The sequence below is a fragment of the Equus quagga genome, unplaced genomic scaffold (assembly GCF_021613505.1).
Source record: "Equus quagga isolate Etosha38 unplaced genomic scaffold, UCLA_HA_Equagga_1.0 153_RagTag, whole genome shotgun sequence".
NCBI lineage: Eukaryota > Metazoa > Chordata > Mammalia > Perissodactyla > Equidae > Equus > Equus quagga.
This window is the reverse complement of record NW_025796915.1, coordinates 8,319,284-8,340,327: the sequence shown is the minus strand read 5'-3', so window position 1 is coordinate 8,340,327 and position 21,044 is coordinate 8,319,284. Positions and strand designations below refer to the sequence as shown.

The window sequence follows — 21,044 nt, the reverse complement described above, 5'->3', positions numbered from 1 at the left end:
GTTTGTGTGCTTTGTTGCTAGAATCAATAATGACTTTTGGTGGAGTTGGCGTTTATTTTACAGGCTTTGTTCTATAGACTGAAGATTAGGAAAGAATACTTGATAAATTCTTTTCCTGACCCTCCCTTTTGCCCTCAAATAAAGCACAAAAGAAGAATGTTTATTTTTATAGTATCACAGAAATTGGATTATGAGATAATACCTTCTCTTTGGCCCATATTATCTTATTTGAACCCCCAACCACTCTGTGCGATGGCCTCCCTTCATAAATTGGGCAAACAGAATGGCTGATTGGCTCGTTGTTGAACTGCAGATGGTTTGGTGCCATTGAATCCCAAATGGAGTAGGCAGGAGTGAATCACAGACTCTCAGGATTGGAAGGGATCTCAGACATCGTTGAATCAAACCTGTCTACAATATCAGAAAGCAAACATCTACACTCTACTTGAACACCTCCAGTGGTAGGAAACTCACTACTTTGCAAAGCAGCCATAGAGTCAAAACAGTGTTCTATTTACCGAACTGAGGACTGCCTCATCCCAATTGTCATCCGGGGGTCTGGTCCTTGAACACATGAGCCTTTCGTATATCCTTAAGATTACATAGATTTGAATCCCTTCTGTACTCAAGACTGGGGACAGTGCCAGGGCATTGCTGCTCTGAACTCTAAGTCAAATCAGGGCACCAGATCTGGGTACGCTTCACTGATGGCAAGTTGAGAAGAAGGGTGGAGTGTTGGAAAGAGCTCTGGACCAGGAGCCAGAAGATAGGAATTAGAACTCAGCTCTACCACAAACTCTCTGGTCACCACAGGCCTTAATTCTTCTTTGTTAACTCTTTGAGGCTTCAGTTTCCTTGTCTCTAAAATGAGGTTCTTAATACCTATCTTTCCCATTGGAGAAGAGGAAGTATACAGATCAAATAAGATTGTGGATATGAAACCACTCAGGAAAGTACCAAGGGCCACCCTACTGATCCTGATGTTGGGCTGTAACACAAAATAAAATTTCTAATCGCCAACTGAAGGTTGCAAAAGGATGTGCTCAGCAATCTGCCAGCTGCAACTGGAGCAGAGTGTAAAATGAGCAGAGGGGAAAGTGAGGAGGAGAGGCTAGCTTCAAGACTTGTTCTTCCCCAAGCCCGGCATCAGTGCTGCTGACAGCGTCGTTAGCAGCACCTCTTCTTGCCAGTGACATACTGTGTTATCAGGTGGGGACGCAGATGAAGGAGGGGTATTGGGAAGATATCAGGGAGAGTCAGTGGCCTGGGTCCAACATAAAAGTTAAAGGACTAGTTTTTTTGAAATAATCATTCTATATGAATGTCATTGTTTTGTGGGTTGGTTTTTTATTTATTTTAAAATGCTATTTTCGTTTCCTTTAGACCTTAAGTTTGCATAGCCTCATTGGCATACGGTTTAGGACTCGATAGAAAAAATTGTTAAGAGCCACTAAAAATGCACAGTCTATTACTGCAGCTAATAATAGGAAGAGCAATGATGTCTTGGATTCGTCTAGCACCTTTCTGACATCGAGCTCCAGAGTGCTTTCTGTTGTCTGACTCAGGCTGTACGTCCCACCTGCAGGGACTATTATTCCCAGCCTCCAGGTGAGCAGACTGAGTCTCAGAGAGGCGAGGCATCTTGCCTCAGGGATGAAGGGGTACAGTTAGGTCTTGGACTGGCTCTGTGTACTCTGAATTTGGTTAGCCATTCATACCACTGCTCTTCTTTACCCTCAGCCCCACCAAGCCCTTCTCCTGGTTTGCCTTCTCTGCCCTAGGGAGGCCTCTTGTGTAGATGAGAAATGCTGAACACTGGGGGGTTGTGCCATTGCAGATGATGACAAGACCCCTCCCTAGAGCCCTTTTGCTCTTCTTAACATGTCTTTAGCAGAGTGACAGGGGGATCTGGAGAGCCCCAGAGCTCTCACTGACCCCAGTGACATTAAATTCTGGGTGCCTGTGAAGCATATTATATTCTACAATATGATAATGAAAAAATTATGTTTTTAAACATCTTGCAAACAATATCTCAATTTCTTGAACAATTTAGCTTTAATAATAATCTGGAAAGATGTGCAGGTCTGGACAAGGACTGGAGCTGTGTGTAGTTAATCATGTAGATACAAATTCAGTTGACTTAAAAAACATGATGGTGGGCAATGGTTTGTTTAATGACACCATAATTTAGGAGAAATGAAAAAGATTGCCTGCTAAAAATTGTCATCCTTCATTCAAACTTTACAATAGTGCCCTGCATTAGGATGTTAGTAAAACCATTAAGGAGACTTCTCAGGGGATGTGCCAACTCTAGCATTTGGAAATTTGGTAAGCAACATGCCACAGGAAAGTGAAGATATTACAGATACAAATGTATTTAAAGTACTTTTCCATATATAAAAATGTTGTTCTTCTTTTGGCTACAATTCCTGATCTTGGTTAATAAATTACATCAAAATGACCTGAAGTTAGAAAAAGGAAAAAAATCTGAGCAAATAGTGCCCCTGGTATTGTAAAGCTTTGAATGTTTTCACACCCCATTAATTTATTACTTCTCTTTCTTCATCTTTAAATTTCATTTTTTTTTTCAAAATTCCGACTCCCCGCTGCTGCAGTGATTTTCATCTTGTTGTTAATTTTCCCTGCTCCATATGGAGCTCCAGACATTTCACCTGGAGGCTGTACTAGATTTTGCTGTAGTGATCGTACTTCCGGAGGCCAAAACTGTCATTTAGGGTTCCTGGTGCATCTGTCTGCGCCAGGCTTTTCACTGGCATGGGAGAGTGTGAATAACAAATTGGATGCACCTGAGATTCAGATGATTAGTGTGTTTTGTGAATCTCCACGACTTGTAAGCAGATAGCTCTGGGGGTGGGGGGTGGGGAGGAGGGCTAAACAGCGACTGTGGGTGAATCTGTACTCACACCTTACATTTGGGGCTTTGCAAGGGAAGTGCAAACATCCTAGGCAGTCTGTGAGTGCAGAGAGTAACAAATATTTCATCCTGCCTTGTCATTGATTAGAAAAGAGCCTTTAATTTCATTTCACCCCATGTTGTGATTAATTTGCATTCTTTGTCAGAAGTTAATGGAGTTTTTTATGGTTCACTCTGAAATCCTTGAAGACATCAGACTTGATCTGATGTTTATACAACCGCCAGCGGAATTTTTTCGTTTGATTGATGGCAAGCTTGATGTTATTCCAAACGGCTTTTTAAGCTGTTTTTAAGAATTATTTGAATAAAATGCAAGCAAGATATTGTTGTAACGATCAAGATTATCTGTTAAAAATCTGTTTCAAATAAAGAAGATGATAAGTAGTAAAAAGGATCAAAAACATAAGAGATGTATAGTGTATATGCAATGTTATTTGTTAAAAATACATAAGAGTGGCATTCAAAGAAATTATTGCAAATCAAGAGATCACTTTTATTGAAAAAGAATATACCATCATCTGGCCAAATAGAATAATTAAGGCTAAGGTACAAGGAAAGTCTGGATCTTTGGGATTAAAAACCTTTACTACCAATTGGCTAATTCTCATTTATTCTGCCAGCTTTTGCCACCAATGTACAAAATAGAGATCTACTGTTCTTAACTCGAGGAGACAGGGTCTGTCAGGCCTGTTAGCTGAACAAAATGATGACATATTACTTGTCTCAATAAAGAGGCATTCTTAAATCCCAATACGAGTTAAACATAAGTGGATAATAGAGGATTTTAAGTGAAAGACGTGCATTCTTAATAGTATAACAACTGGCCTTTTTCACAAGATGGTACAGAAATGAAAATATCCTCTTGTTAAAAGCAAAATACCGGAGTTCTTTGTGGGTAAGAGGAATGTGTGTTCACCCCCATACACTATCCATCAGAGTAGGAGGGAAGCTGTAGGTGCCATTTGCTCCGAACCTCCTGCTACTAACCAGGGAAATATGTTTTGACAATGCTTTTTGATTACTAATACCATTTGTTTGATTTGGGGGCTTTGCCTTGCTTCAGCAGATTCTTGCTTAGCTGCAATTGCTGCTGGTGAGACTTACTCATAGGTCAAAAAGCTACTTATCTGAGCACTTTCATTTAAAACAGAGTAATTTATTTGCTGTATCTGAAAACTTGCTAAATAATTGGGTGGTTTTAATTGAAGTTACTCTTTTCTGATTCTTGTATTAACATGATCTAAGGTCCTTTTTATTATATGCAATCCATATTATTGACCAAATTTGCCCTGTTTTCGTTTAAATGTAAGCAGCTTGTCAAAGAGAAAATGTTTTGTTTGACTTGGCTTGGAAACCTGCTTTTTTAATGTGGGTTTTTTTTCAATTGACAGACTGTCTTTTAAACATTCATTTATTTTGTAGTAATAAATTGTGCTCTGGATAGAGTATTTGTCTCATAATAGAGTAGAAAGCATACGTTCTTAAAACTGTTTTAAAATATTAAACACTTCAAAAGCTAATGTCAGAGTACTAGTTTTTTGCTTTTTGTGGTTTTTTTTTTCAGTGAGGAATATTGGCCCTAAACTAGCATCCGTTGCCAATTTTCCTCTTTTTGCTTGAGGGACTCGCCCTGAGCTAACATCTGTGGCAATCTTCCTCTATTTTGTATGTGGGACGCCAACACAGCATGGCTTGATGAGCAGTGTGTAGATTCACGCCTGGGATCCAAACCTGCAAACCCTCGGCCACCAAAACAAAGCATGTGAACTTAACCACTATGCCACCAGGCCGGCCCAAATGTACCTAATTTTATTCCTGTTTTAAAAGCCATTGACTATATTATTACTAATCCTAATTTTGATAATTTAATATTGTTTTATATTCAATGTTAAATCTAGACCATAGATATCTTTATCTTATTGATGTGTTAATATACTGATCATGCCTAGACCAACCTAGAATTGCAAAATAATACCTAAAAAGTTGGCCTTCTTTGAAAAGAGATATTTGGAATCTATCCTTTGTTGCATGAACTTTTTGAAGTTCAGACCATCAAAGATTTTAGTCAATTATAAGTATCTAGTTTTTGTGTGAGGTCTCTAATCAGAGGAAAAAAACAGTAGTGGAAAATTACCCTGAACTTCAAGTACTCACCTTTAATTGGCAAAATTCCAAAAGAGTGATACGCATGCAGTTTTTTCCCTAAACAAATTTCTAGCCTACATGTTTAAATTCGTTGTTTATTTTCATCCTCACTATTTAGGTTATAGACATTTTAAAATATGCTGATATTTCAAGCCATAAAATCAGATTTTATGTTCCATAAAATGCAGAGGTGAAATCTAAGTGATATGAAGATGTTCATTTATACACATTTGCTTCTTCCCAGGAATTTTTTAATTGCCCATGTCAAATTCTTCTCCCAATGTCTATCTCATACTTATCAAGAAGACTCATAATTTTATTTGCTTAGCCTATGCCAAAGACAGGAGGTGGGTTTCTAGTATGTCCTTAAAATAGAGCAGAAATGGAAGCAAAATTATCCCCGAAGTGTGGCTAGCTTAGAATTGTGACATTTTCCATTAAAGATAAATTACTTGTTGATACCGCAATTGAGATATATGTAGTTAGTCAGCAGGTTAGTGATTCCTGTCTTTTTTTAAAGCACTAACCCCATGTTGGTTTGATTTTATAGCACCTTCCAAACTAGTGTTTGACATACATCTCTATTCAACTCATATTTGTCTTGGAGCACCCGCTCTATCCTGGCAGTCTGCTGAGCACTAGGAGTACAGTGATGAGACAGATGTGGTCCCTGCTCTCAAAGAGTCTAGTCCAGTGAAGAGGAAAACATAAAACAAATGAGTGGAAGTTGATATAAAAGGAACCCAACAGGAGGTGGTGTGCTCTGGCCTCAAGAGGAAGAGGTCAGCTCACTTTAGGAAGTCATGAAGGTTTCACAGTCATGAAGTCATGATGCTTGAGCTGAGGCTCTGAGGCTAGAAGGACGGGCAAGAACTTTGCAGGCATTCTAGTCAAAAGGAGAGTGATCTGGTAAAAGATACGGGTCTAAAGCAGCATGGTGTAATTGGTGTCCTGCCAGTACTTTAACCTGATAGTGTACTACTACTGTTGTTACTTTCATTTCCCTAACAGTTTAGGAATTTCCCTAGGTAACTTTTAAAGCAAGACTTGGAGGGAAGTAAGAAAGAGGAGGGAAGAATGGTAGAGGAGAGGTGGTGTGTCAGGATGGAGATGGCAGGTGTCGCAGAGACCAGATAGTAAAATTGGGTTTGAATCCCTTTGAGATGACTGAGAGCCAGTCTGAGGTTGGAAATCAGTGCATTTTAAGATCTCTGCCCCTAAGGTCAGTTGGCTCTTGCCTCTGAGGGGTTCCCTGCCACCATCTATGAATTTGAATTGGCACATTATAGGACATTTTCTAGACTGCTGGGGGAGGAGAGTGGGAATTGTCATGGTCAAATGAGCTAATGCCTAAGAGAGCACTCTGAAAAATATAAGGTGGTGAACAAGAGCAAGGTAATATTAGTATTATTTATATTTCCAGAAAGTACTTTAGGGATTTACCTTTGTAGCTCTGGAAATATATGACCATGTCTCACACCAGAAAGGACTAAAATGAATTACTTTTCTGATCCCATAAGAGCCTTTCTTTACAGTCTTTCTTTTTTGAGTTATAATTTATCATTCACAATCACAATCATAATATATAGAATTATATACAGAATCTAGTCATTTTTAGTTCAGTAACTGGGGACCATGATTCTATTATAATTTTTAAATAATCAGCTGAGCCTAGAAATAGAATTGAAGTTTGAAGTAATGAACTTGGTGCCCACTCTGGCTTTTAAGTGATGACTTTGCCATCTTCTCTCCCTCTTAGACTCTATGGTCTGGAAGGCCTTCCGTTTTTCTCCCTCAGGTTTTATTGGTGCTGCCTGCTACTTCACAGCTTCATAGAATTTCAGGATGTGAAGAGTACTTACAATGATCTGATCCAACTGCTTTATTTTCTAGAGGAGGAAATGGGGGTTCCTAGCCATTTAGTGACTCATTCGTGATTACCAGCTATTTGGCAACAGGATCAGACTGTATCCCACTCTAGAGGGACGATGCGGGGAGAAAGTGAGATAAGGCACTCAGAGGCTTTGAGCCCAAGTGACCGTCCTTATTATATACACCCACCCACTCAAGTACTGCCTCCAACTGGTGTGTCTGCAGAGATGGAAATTACTGTCCCAGGATGCTCCAGGCCTGCCAAATAATTGCTAGTGGATATGGATCCCTGGGGGGAAAGTGGCCCTCAACAGTGGTAGTAGCAGCAGCAACGGACAAAGACAGCAACTTTTATTGTACCCCACTGATTTACTTTTCACCATTCAGTATAGAAAACAGGTAGATTTGGAGCTAGGAGGTCATTCGCATCCAAGTTAAAAGGGGGGCAGACCTGCCTGAGCTTTGTTTGAGCACAGATTACTTTTTAGATGTTTAACAGTTCTGGATTAATGAATGGGAGGTTGGGAATTCTTCCTCAACTAAAATGTTAATGATACTAAGAACTCAACCTTCTTTAGTACCAATAAAACAGACAAGCTAAGTTCATTGAAAAATCAATGAGTTGCCTAAAAGGAGCAAAGAGCTGATTCAATTTAGCACTGGAGATTGCCCAGGACACACCAGGTAGAAGAGGGTTCCAGGGACCTCTAGGAGCTAGGAAAGGAGGCAGTTGTCTGTTTATGCACAGAGCCAAGGTGTCACTTCCAAAGGATTGTGGGAAACTGAGGCAACCAGTTAGAACCAAGTGTGGACTCTGTTATGCTGTACACTGTCAGGGTCTACAGTTGGTGACCACCAAGGGGAGAAGGAGAGAAAAGCTGGGGAACAGAATGGTCTTATGAGGAAAGAAGCTCAGAGGAGGAAAGAAAGACCAAAGAGCTTGTCTTGTTTTCTGTTCAGAAACAGGTTGCAGAGAGCACCATTCTGGGTGTGAGGAGACCTTGACTCTAGCCTTAGTTCTAGTTATAAAAATACAGTAAACAAAAGAAAGTTCCCAGCCAGAGGCCTCCCTCCAGCCCCTTTGGATAGCCCTGTGCCTCCTTGGTAACCAGACAGCTAGAAATGCTCAGTGACTCAGGGCAGAGGGGACTGGGAGGCAGCAAATGACACACCCAACAAGTGACAGGTTAAGTCATTGTCAGTGTATGGTTTCTGCCCAAACACACACATAACTAACCTGAGTTCTGGTCCTGGCTTTCCTTGTTAGTTGTTTGACCTTATTTCTTTTTGAACCTCAGTTTCCTCATCTGGAAGATGATAGAGGTGTCCTGGGTCAGTGATTTGCAGAATTATGGGAAGACAGGACATAGAGTAAGTGGGAATCTACTCCCCAACACATACACACATGCATGCACACACAAACACAATAGCAGTTCTACTTTTATCTGCTAATTTTTTAAACATGTCTAAGCAATATCTTGTATGGACTAGGAATTATTTGGTAAACAGAGTCTGAAAAAAATGCTGGACTATGCATTCTGTGGTCTCCTTTCATCTTGTGGGAGCAGTTTCCTCCTCTTTTCCACATCTTGAGCTATTCTTCTCATCATCATCTCCCTGAGTTCTCTCTTGGAGTTTATTGAAACCTGATTTTACCTATGTCACAATATGAGAGGTGCAAAATAAAATTCTGAAATGAAAGTCAAACTTTGTTCAGTTGATTCTAGATCCATGACTTCTTTTCTTTAAATCTATTTTGAATTTCATTTACAGTCAAGCCTGTAAGACACATGTTAATTAACATGGTTGTATGGGACTATGTTTCAAGATTCTTTCCTTCCTGATCCCATATGAATCATGTATTGGCTGCAATTGCAGCTTATCGCAGAATCTCAGCAGGCCAAACAGTGTTGTCAAATAGACGTGTTTAAAAAAAAGAATGCAGCAATGTATAGAGTCTTAGCTCACAAAGAACACCTCCCTTGCAATGCCTAAAAACATCACTTGTTGGGAGGAAGCTGTCTTAAAAATCTACACCACCCTTCATCCAGCAAATTGTGTTTTATCCAAATATGGAGTGACGTTTAGAGGAGAATGCAAGCCCTGTACTTTAAGTCTTAGCTCTGCCAGTACATTTCAGGGACCTTAGATAAGTTACTTCATTTTTGTGGACCAGCAATTTTATCTTATCCAACTGCTGGGTCCTAGAGTCTAGTACAGTGCCTGGCATAGAGCACGTACTTGATAAACATGTATGAATCAATAAATTAATGATTTAGTCTAACTTTACTTTTTTACATGCTGGCATAGTAGATTTTAGAATCAGAAGGAACTGATTCCATCTAAGGATCAATTCATCTTGCCGCTTTAAATGAATAATTTTGTCCCCTTTTTTTCTTACATGTTTGTACTCCCACTCAACACCACCAGCATTAATATCAGAAGGATAAAAGGTTCCAAGGAGATGTGATAGTTGTCTTCAGATAATTGAGGGTTCTCATGTAAGAAAAGACACAGATTTGTGCCATCAGGAGGGTAGAACTGGAAGGAGAGGTAGAATGGACAGTCAGAAGACGTAAGCTCCCCATCACGAGATGCGTTCAGATGAAAGCCTGGTCGGCAGGGGTGTAATGAAGGAGGGATTCAAGGATCAGATGAGGTGGAGAGCTAGGTCAGATTTTAAAGCCTTTAAGATCCTTTCAGTCCCCAGAAGTCTACGATTGTGCCTCTCCTCAGTCAAAAAATAAAAGGATGCAGTTTCTCTCTGTTGCAGAGGAGAGCAATAGGTAGAAACTTCATCAGACTTGTCTAGATTCTATAATTCGTTTAATCATTTACTTATTTTGATTCTCAAATGCTCCGTTGGTATGAAACACGTAAGAAATAGAAGAGTACAGGAAAGAAGTAATTCTTTTTCAGTCCAAGATTATGTCCTTCTCTCTTTTTCTCAGTTGAGCCAACTCTGTGATATGGCTATAAAAAAATGTGAAGGCACTTGTTGCCTCCATGAGTTTCTTCTAAATAGTGTATAGTGTCCAAAACAAGAAGATGTAAACCAGTCCATCCAGGTATTTGTTCAGGTGTGGGCCTCATGCTTTATGAGGAAGGTACACATGTGGCACCACTTTCAGAGAAAGGTGACTGTGGTGGTGGAGAAAGTGAAATCCTGCCTGGGTCCTTCCAGGCACCTTTCTCGTTCAGGTAGCAGAAAACCCAACTCAAAGTTGCCTCAACCACAAGGAGAGTTTGTTAAATGGCAGGACCGAAAAGCCAAGTATTACTAGTTTTAGGTAGAACTTGATCCAACAAGTTACTTTTGGCTCTAAGTAATCTTCTCCCTTCACAAACCAAGAATGGCTGTTGGAGTTCCTGGGGCGACCTGCTTTAAGCAGATCTCTTTTCCCCACAGGCAACCAGAGGCCCTAGGCTTCATTTTGATTGGACAGTTTAACTCCCTGTGCCCAGGGGATTTAGATGATGCTGACTAGTTAAGCCTGAACCATCTGCCCCACCCGTAAAGCTGGGGGTAAAGTCATCTTCCCAGGAAGCACACAGGCTGCTTGGGGGCAGGGGATGTTGTTAGAGCATCATCATTAATAGAAGGCGAGGATAGAGGGCAACCACACATAGCAGTGGTCACAGGAGGAGAAGTGTTCATTCAGGACAAAAGACATCATGGGGACATGATAGCTGTCTGCAGATTGTAAAAAGCTGCCGTTAGACCTGATCGCCCGCAGCTCCAGACCACGGGCACATCTTATAGGAAGACACGTTTGGACTCAAAATAAGAAAGAACTTTCTAACAATTTAAGCTACCCAAGATAGAATAATTGGAATCCATCATTGAAAGTCTTGTAGCCAAGGCAGGATGCCTGCCTGTCAGGAATATGATAAAGAGGATTTCTTTATAGGGCAAGGAGTTGGACTTGGTGACATCTAACATCGTTCTGGATTCTGTGTCGTGGGGAGGACTTAAGCTAATAGAGATGCAAACTAAATGATGGTCCAGAAAAAACCCTTTCAAACATTTTGATGCATTAAAAAAACTTTTGCTATAGCAGATTTATTTGACCTTAAAAAGTAGAATATGGTCAACCGGCCTTTTCTCAGAAAAAGCAACATCTTCCCCCAGTTCCCATACACACATAACTAATATTCTTAAACTAGATTTTGAAATAAGACCACTCTTTTTTGGAAAAAAGAAAAGGGAAAAGTTGGATACAGCAAATGTCTAAAATCGTCTTCAAAAGGAAAATGTTTAATGGACTCGTTGGCCAGACCTCATACCATTAGAGAAAAAGTTAATTTTGTAATTCACATTGATCATTTTGAATTGAGGTTTCTAAGCCTCTGCTTTTCTCACAAAATTCAGGTCTAAATATTAAAACTTACATTTGCCCAGAGGATGATTTACTAAGGCTCCTATATACCTATGTGGAGTAGGACATGAGCTGTGTCAATTTTAAATACAAAAGGGAAAAAAGAGTATAGACTGGCAATCAGGTCCTTTCTTTTCTGCTCACTGACTGGCAGATCCAGCAAATGAATAATGTTATGCCATACCTTGATGCTCCAGCTGTTGTATTTTGTGTGAAAATGCATTGTCCTTGATACTCGGGAAGCAGTAAGAGCCAAGTGATCTAATTTATGGCTGTGATGATTTTCTGTCGGGTCCCATCTGAGCTGTGCCCTCCTCTAGGCATCTCCGAACCTTCCTTTCCCACCCAGCTGTTTGTTAAACTCAGGGACATCTAGTTTCAGCTCTTCGAAACTGGTCCCTCCTGAATGCAGCACCCTGGCTGGAATTTGAGATGTGGGGCAGAGAGAAGGTGCCAGTAAGTGGATCTTTGAATGTGGGAATTATAGTGATTCCCAATCGGTGAGAACCAGTCATTCTTATGCCCTGTTTAGTAGGTCCCTGCTAAACCCTCTTATGACTTATTTTTGTTTTGTCGTTTATTTTTGCTTAAATAAGTCTTATGACTTAATTTTTTGTTTTTGTTCTATCCAAGATACACCAATAGACTCACAGGCATGATAACAACTTGAACAAAGACAGAGGCTGATGAATAGAGGAGATAGGATGGCATAAGTGAATTATACCTGTTCATTTTATATTATTAGAAATAGTATATATTGTTCATTTATTTTGTCTCATAATGTGTTCAGTATCTAAAATATCAGTTTGCTAAAATTCCCATTTTTAGTTAGCTAGAGTAAATTTTGTTCTATTCCTTTTTGAAAAGCACTCCTTTGTTTGGGAAATCTTATTTTAAGTTAGTAATACTCAGTAATGTGTGTTCAGTTTGTGGTCATGTGGAAGTGAATTTTTTTTTTCCTCTCCTTGAAGGCTTTCTGAGATTTGGGCACTTTGTTTTCACAAGTAATAATGGATTGGAGGTGGTGCGTCCCGAAGTTTTAGCACCTAACAACAGTGCCAGATAAAATTAGATTGAACGCTGGAACTAGTTTTCCCTCAGATAGGAAGACAATCCTGGCACTTGGATGAGAAGCTCCACCTTGGAGGAACCGTTGGCCTCCTCTAGCTCCTGCCTTCACTTTGTAGACAAAAGTCCTGAGCCTAGAGAAGGCAGGGAGCTTCTGAAGCCGTGGGGTCTGGCTGGAATTCCAGGGGTCTTTCTGACTCTGACATTGGTGTCTTTTCCCTACACTAGGCAGCTTCCTGAATCAGCAGCCACTTCTAGGCCAGGTTCTATCCGTGACCCTGGGCACTGCTCCCTTGGAGCCTCAGTGTCCCTAACAGCAGAATGAGTAGATTGCACTAGATCTCTGAGGTCCCTTCCATTTCAAAAATTCTTTAGGTCATTATTCTTCATTTAGAATATGGAAGTCTCAACCTACCATAATCTCTGTTTATATTTAGCCAGGGTTATTGCTTAATGCAACTGATTTGAAAAGAGAGTCTTTGCAAAATAGCCACACTTCCTAAAATTAGAAGTTTTTTAAAAAATGAAGAATTCAACATCGATAGCTAGAATGTGATGCCAGTAGCACGACAAATAAAAAAGATATTCTCTAAAAATTCCAACCATATGATTTAATTTTCTATTTCTTTTTTCTATTTAAGAGAAAATAACACAAGCTTGAAAAGCAGTAAATATGTAAAGAGAAAATTTGTCAACTGATATTGGAAGATCTGACCTAGGTCACACATAAATCTCTCAGACAAGAGCTGCAGGGCAAGCCATAATTTCAGAGAGTAAAAGAGAAAATGAAAGCTATAGCTGGTGTCTTCTCTAAGTTACATAGGTGGATTCATTTTAGTTTTCTGATTGTGCTTCTGAATATAATGTGAAAGGGCTGGTAGCAAGGTCTGTTTTACCACTGTGTGTAAAAAGTACCTCTACAGAGATGGAAGCATAATGTGAGACTTCCAGAGTTGCTTTGTATCACCAGAGCCATTACCTAAATAGTTGAGGCCCTACAAGCAAACTTCTGCATTGGCAATTTCCTGTCCAGGATCATTTTCCAAAGTCATAAGTCATGTTATAGGAGCTTTTCTAGTTGCCAACTCTATGGTCCTTGCAAGGAAATATACGAAAATGTTACTTCTATAATACTCTAAGACCTAACTGATATTTATGCCTGCCTGTTATAAAGTCATTCTTCCACATTTAAACACATAAAGGTCTGTCTTATATCAGGATGAGGCAAAACTATCCACTATTAGTGTGGCTTAAAATCTTGGACCTAACAGCTGATGAAAGAAAGAAAAAGCTATGCCCAGAAGAGGGAAGAGATTCATCTAATTAGTGTATCAAAATGCTAGTAGTTCTAGAGACTGATTAGCAAAATGTATGACTGGAGCAATGATTGTTCTGTTATTGTCCAAAAATATTAGTTAGACATAGAAAACTCAGCACAAGCAAAATGTACCAGCAAGAATGTGGACTTGGACAAGTTAGTTGTAAACAGCATTTCATATGTTGTGAAGGGCAGGCAATACGTCAGCCCTAACAACATTATTGTGTTCCTCTGAACTCTGCTCCCACAGCTCGGCGTTTGGAAGGCAGACCCAGAATAAAGAGAGGCATTCACAAAGCTAAGATTTTATATTGAGTACCCTTAGTACCACTTTAATGTGCTATAAAACTAGGGGCTTCACTTTTTCATGAACTGTGTGCAAAAGCAAAGGCAGTGACTGGAGGTTGACTTTGTTTGGATCTGTTTTATGGTTGCTGTGCCTGTACAGTAATGTGATCTTGAAAAAGGTAAACAACAAAGAGTTTAGCCGTGAAAAATATGCCTAATATAAATACAGTTGAGTACATGGCAGTTCAGAATTTGAAAAATATGACTGTGGCGTTAAATTTTCTGGTGGAATTAACAGAGGAACAGAATATATCCTTTAAGGCAATATATCTGAGACAGAGAAAGGAGATAATACATCTAACTCTATGGTCTATGTGGCATTTATATAAAGAAAAGCACAGTAGCTTTATTTAATTGAGAAAATGAATCAATTACAATGATGTTGCATCATCAAATTCTTGTGAAATAGAAGATATAAGTCACCGCATTGTGTAACAGTGTTAAAAGGTAATTGAGTATCTTAAGCATTTTGAATCAATTTCAGGTACTGGCACTGCTACCTTAATACAAAATTTATGAAGATGATTTCTTATAATATGTTGCTATCAAAACTGTGTAATAAAACCTGGTAACAACATCTCTCTTTAAAAACATGGGTAAAACAGTGTAGTTATAAGATCATAAGAAAAAGACTTTGATATTGCCGTTTCTCCCTTTCTTGTCGTGAAGAGGAAGCATTAAAATACTGCAGATTTGTCTTAAACCATGCTTTTAATCCACAGAATAGGACAGAGTGGAGACATTCTCTAAAATCTCCTTTCTTGAGGAAGTGTCCTCCCGTCAGTCCATTTGGTTCACACAGCTCCTGTTACTGGTAGCAATGTCTCACAATCCATTCCTAAATTCATTTTGAAACATCTTACTCAGAATGTTCACTGCATGTTTTCCTCAGAGAATGTTGTAATCCCCCTAACTGTTGAAAATTTGTGAAAAACATTCTCTTTGATGTAAAAAATGGATTTGTTCATTATAAACAACCCTCCTGTTGAAGTAGATACATCTTACTAAGGATGTGGGAGGTGGGGGTGGGGAGTATCCCACGTGGTCTTGAAAAAAATGTAAGCAAACGCCAAAGGCATCTTGTATCATAGGAGAAGTTACCTGGGATGGTCAAGATTTTCTTTTTTTTTCTTTCTTTTTTTTTGGTGAAGATGATTGGCCCTGAGCCAACATCTGTGCCAATCTTCCTCTATTTTCTATGCAGGACGCTGCCACAGCATTGCTTGATGAGCAGTGTGTAGGTCCATGCCTGAGATCTGAACCCATGAACCCCAGGCCACTGAAGCTGAGCATGCGAATTTAACCACTATGCCACCCGGCTGTATGGCTTGTTACTAAAATCTTTAACCACTCCAGGGTGGTAGTAACAGCTCTGTCTTCCTTTTTAATGTAAATCTTTACCTGCAGAGCCTTATCCAGAAGTACTCATTGGCTAGAGAAACAGGAAGCAGCAGTAATTCTGGACAGCTTTAAGTAGGAGCTGTCAAAGTAGACGAAGAACCAGTCATCCTGGGACAGGTTTCAGGGAGTGGTGGCTGGGGAGGTGGGTGCTGAGGAGCCAGGAGCAGCTGTGAGTGGGCACTGTGTTCAGCTGAGATGATAACATGGGAAAGCACTTTTTAAAACACTCAAGCACGAGGTGGAAGGGTCTGCTGATCAGCCATGTGGATGCAGAAGAAATACAAAAAGATAGCTGCTGCCCTTGAGCAGCTTATATTCTATGTGAAAAGAGCCCATATGCCAAAATTGATCATTTATCAACTTCATCATGCCAAGTATAAATATATGCAAATCCAATTGTTTTTAAATAATGCCGTGCTTGTAAGCAGATACAATGCAGAAGCTGGAGGAAAAGGATCATGGGAGAAACCCCAGCTCAACCATAGCCTGTTCCTGAGGCCTTGGGCCTGCACCATCCTCTGGGAGGCCCAGTTTTCTCATCATAGAATAGAGGTGATGATCCCTGCCAACCTCAGGGCTGGTGCAGATCACATGAGGATGTGTATGTGAAGGAACTTTTAAAAGCACCATTGAAAACATATTAGGGACTATTACTATTTTCCCTTATTTTCCCAGCTGGTTGGAGCTCAGTTATTCCAGCAAACAACTGACCCCTCAGTAGTTGTATTTGGTTCCTGAAATTTTTCTTCTTAGGAAATTGAGTACCTGGACTCCATTCTCATTGAGTTTATGATAACCGTAGGCATTTTTCGGGGGGAAGGGAGTCATTGAAGTGTTTAATACTTTAATTGCTAAGTAGATGTTTTATTAATTTGGTGTCACATTTTAGTACCTTTCTAAGAGATATGGTTTACTGGTGTTAGATTTGTGAGCAGCCGGCCTTCAGAACAGGCATGCTTAACTTTCTGCTTTTATCCCCTGAAAAACAGTGTAAAACTTGCATGGATTTGATTTTCCCAGAGAGCATTGCTGCCCTGGAAACAGGCTGAAGGAACTTTGGAAAAGGTGGAATCTTCACCCCACTCCTGAGTTAGAGGCAGATACTTCAACCACATAATTAAAGTTTTCTTCACAAAATAGGGGATTGTGAGCAGACACTGGCAGGAATCCAAAATTCTAATTTCTGACTATGATTTAATTTCAATTTTAAATAAATCGGTTTTTAATTTAAAAAGAGTGAGCTTCATAACATTAGCAATGATTGCAACATTAAGCCCAGTGTTCACAATCTAGCAATATAAAACATTATTTATATCTGAATCGTAAACAGCCTTTTGAAATGGATTATGGTTTTTCTCCCTATTCTAATACAACCTGGAGGGTACTAAAAAGTGTTGTGTGAAATTAACATTCTGCTGACTTTCGCCTATAAATGAGAAGCGAGCTATTAACATTTGTGTATTTTCATTATGTAAATTGTGTTAACACATGCCCACAAATTGCCACCAGCAATGCAATAATTTTCTCTCAGTGATCATAATGTGTCCAAGTGAGTCATTTTGATTATGACATGCTAATTACATATTGCCTTTTTTCAGATTCAGAAAAACCAGGGATCTTTAATGGTAAGCTTTATGAGTTCAGAAAAAAATTCACTTTTCTTTTTCCTGATGGCTGCTTCCTTTGCATGCTTGAATGCCTTGTTTTAAACTTAGCAAATTGCATTTTGAAGAAAATGCAAACCTTTAACTGCCTGTATTAGATTAGGTACCATTAGAAATAATAGAACATCCTGAGCGTCGATGTTTTTATAAGAGTTTGCTGTTGTTGATTAATCTTGCTGTATTTTATTGCATTAATGATTTTTTCTTTCCACTCCACTGTAAGGATATTGCATAGAGGCTAATACTTTTTCCTCTCTTCTTCCCCATCGCAGCCTCTCCAGCTTCTGCAGTGCATTGTTGATGAGGTGAGGCATCGTCTTATGTGCTTTCACTCCTAAAGTCATTCCTAATGGTGTGGAAAGCTTATATTTTGTTTCCTAATGAAGCACAATGCCCAACATCCTTGGAGCAAGTTGTGTTGTATGCCTCTGAGCTGTGTTACGTGAACTGGCCTTGTCCTGAATCCTGCTCTTCTGATTCTGCCTGAGAATCCCTGCCAAAACAGACTGTCCCACGGGCTGGTCCTTGGGGGTGTCAGAAGCCCTAAAGACAAAACACGATAATATTAATTTATCCTCTCCCTGGCCAGATGGGGATGGAGCTGGAAATGAAAGTGGTATCATTTTTTTTCCATAACAGATATTTAAAGTCATTCAGTAGGCAAGGGTCAGAGTTGAATAGCACACACAAGCTGGGTAAAATTTGTCTTCCTTGCTTTATTTACCCAGAGCATATCAGAGTGATAAGAGTGTTCAAAAGCTCTAGCTCAACAGTTCAGCTTTAATTTCCTAATTAGGCATTTCCCCCAGAATAGACTCCTAACTTTTTGTGCTTTTAACTAGTATTCTCCCATTTTAAAGTTGTCGTCTCTCTGGTCACCCTGATCGGTGGAGCTCCACTGTCCCTTCGACTTCATGGAGTTAATCTACCTTCATTTCTTTCTCAGTCAACTTTTTCTACTTCTGATTCTGACTTAAATTCCTTTTTTCTATAAATTAGCAGTCTTATAGTACAGAAGACTCTCAATTAAGAAACATTAATGTTTAAAAACTGAGTTTCTCTGGGCTTGGGCTTACCTACTAGCATTGGTTTTTTTTAAACTTTAATTTTACAATATTTAAAACACTTGTAATGAAGGCGATGAATGATTCAGATAGGAAAGTTTGAAAGAAAAAAACAAATCGTAATTCATAATTATTCCTCTCAATTAAACATCTGTATAACCAGTTATGAGTTTTGGGAGAAAAAATAAAGATCCTCCTAGGAAAAAAGCAAATGTGTACACATATCACAATAATAGTAAGAATGGGGCTCTAACATCCTTAATGGTTGCATCAGTCAGTCCATATATCCCCTGCAAGCCATAAACCATGTTAGTGCAAAAATGAAGGCATCGTCCTGAAACAAATGGAGGCCCCATTTTCTCAAATATCAGACAGGCCTCCTGGATCTAACAGCTCATCAACATCTTCTGTCATCTTAGATTCCAAAAGCATCCTATCCACATCAGAATCCTCCCAATTAAACTGATTTTCCTGAGGTCCCCCTCCAGGATTGCTTAGGGACCTGCCCAGAGAAACCTGGCCCTCCCGGTCTAAGGCACAGCCTGCCCTGCTCCTGGACTCTGCTGTTCTCTGCCTGCCAGGCTCCTGGCATCAAATGTTCGGGTGCAGACACTCTTCACCAATAATATATATTTTACTAGAGAGCTAATTTGAAGGATTTCTGCATGAAATGGATGTTTCCATGTCTTATTTAAAGTAGCAGTGATTGCTATTAAATTTAAAATATTTTACTTATTTGGGCAAAATCCTGAGACTTTTGAAATTATTGTAGCGAGATGTTCTGTCTAAGGAGGGAAAGCCTATGTGATGAAGGACAACAGCATGTAATTTAAATGGGTGTTTTTTTTAACATTTCTTCCTCATTTGAGAGAAAAATATAATTTAGACACCTATTCCCACTTACACTAAAAACATATTAAAATATCTTCTTTATGGAAACTTGGGAACTTCACATTGTCATTACTAAAACAAACATAAGTTGGTCTTAGAACTGAGCTGATGTTCAGTAGTAAGAATATTAGGAAAGAGTTGGCCAGATGACCTGCCTTAGGCAAGGTGCACCATAGCTTCTAGGTAAGAAAGGATTGAGGGGTCCTTTAATTACTGTGTTTATCCCGTGTTTGCCAGATTTCTCATTGCTGTGATACTGTGTTTCTCAAAGGGAGAAAGGACTAACTGCATCAGAATTACCTAAGGCTCATGTTAAAAATGCAGATTCTTGGACCCAGATCACTAAATTAGACTTTCTAGGGGTGGAGCCCAGGAATCTTCATTTTACTGGCTTCCCAGGTCACTCTTTGCAAATTAAAGTTTAAGAACGTCTTCTGTAATGGCTTTTTAGGGCTAAGTCTGCCCAGACCTGGAGCCCAGAAGGCAATTAACTGTCTGTCTTCATTTGCATCTGACTTTTAGGGCTTCTATTCCTGAGTGCATATAACCAGCCAGGATTTGAGCCATTTTACTCCTTGGGAGTGGGACGTACCTGATTGTGGAATGGATATCTATTGATAGTATGTACTGTTTCTATTAAAGTCAGATCAAAAAGTACCACCCCTAATTCAAACAAGATGGAGTATTTGGAGTCATGTACAAAATAGCTGAGCAAAGCCCAGTGTAACATACTTCATTATTATGTGGATGCACTTGACCTCCTGGCATGGCCTGACAAAGGGTGAGGAAGTAGTAAAACAAGACAAGTGGGCAGGAGGCAGCCCTAGAGTGGCCAGAAGTGGACGTCAGAGCCAGTCTGGGAGTCAGGAGGTGGAATCGTGGGACAAAGCCAGAGTCAGCCACCAGGTGTCCAAATAGAAGACACCAAAATTCACACAGAGGAGTGAGAATCATGAACATGAAACTGGAACCACAGAATGGGAACTGGAAGGGTAGCTGAGGTAACAGGAGAATCAAGCTCCAATCAGAAATCTGGGCAATCCACTTTAATTGTGGTGGGTGGAGTTTGGAGTGAGTGGAGTATCTGGTTTGGACCTGGCTAACTTGGGATATGAGTGATGTCTTAAAGACACCACCTGATGCCTCCGAGTTCTCTCAAAAGAACTTCTTACTTTAACACCCTTGTGTAACAGGCCCTCTCTAGGTCCCTGCCTGCCTCTGAGTGCTGTGATGCCTTAGCTATCTGATATCTTTGGGGAATAAGGTGGCCCTTATGGTCTACATAACTGATATTTACTACTTTAAGCTCTAACATCAATGAGAAAATTTGCATTTTTGGAAAGAAATGTTTCTAAAATGTATTTGCTGTTGGCAGCCTGTTGATAGAGTATAGTGACTATCATTTAACCTTTTCTTGATGACTCAGGTCCTTGTTTTGAAAATGGGACTGAACTAAACTTTGATGTGTTGATGCCCTCCAGGGCTATAGAGTTGTGTGGGGCTTGCCTTGTTCTTTCACTGAATTTTACCAACCATTTTGCCAGTATGTTTGGCCTTGGCTCTCAGTGATGTGCATGCGCCTCTTGAGATGTATAGAGCCGTTTGCTCCCAGGCAAAAGGGCCCTACATGGCTGTGCTAATCTGCTTGGTACTTTTCCCATGTTCTCTTGTGATCGCCGCTGTTTCCTATGGTCACTCCCCTTTCTTGTCAGTGACTGCCTGCTGCCCCAGTGACCTGACCATCTGTCTTCAGTCTTTCCACTCCTGATAGTGACCCTGGCAAAACTAGAAGATGCCAAATGAAATCAGATACCCAAGTGGTATGTGTAAGGTCAAACACACTCATCTGAGAAGAGAGACAGAGGCTTGAAGCCCTCCTTACTGAAGTAAAATAGGTGGGCTTATGTTCAGTCATTCAACAGATAGTTATGAAAAGTGCCCACTATATGCAAGCCCAAG

The 21,044-nt window shown here is 39.8% G+C and overlaps 1 protein-coding gene across 6 annotated transcripts in view; it reads left to right on the top strand.

The window, feature by feature from the left end:
* LOC124233101 (dual specificity mitogen-activated protein kinase kinase 5-like) overlaps window positions 1–21,044 on the top strand; it is a 135,154-nt gene that overhangs the window by 56,778 nt on the left and 57,332 nt on the right. For 4 of the 6 annotated variants that reach the window (XR_006886973.1, XM_046650215.1, XM_046650212.1 and 1 more), the window contains 2 exons: window positions 17,065–17,091; window positions 17,403–17,435. The exons of 1 other annotated variant lie outside the window; for it this stretch is intronic. Coding sequence is in view for 4 of the 5 variants with exons in the window: in XM_046650215.1 (XP_046506171.1) it covers window positions 17,065–17,091; window positions 17,403–17,435 (60 nt within the window). In the remaining variant the exon portion in view is untranslated. The remainder of the gene's footprint in view (window positions 1–17,064; window positions 17,092–17,402; window positions 17,436–21,044) is intronic. One more of the 6 variants, XM_046650214.1, reaches the window with a different exon arrangement.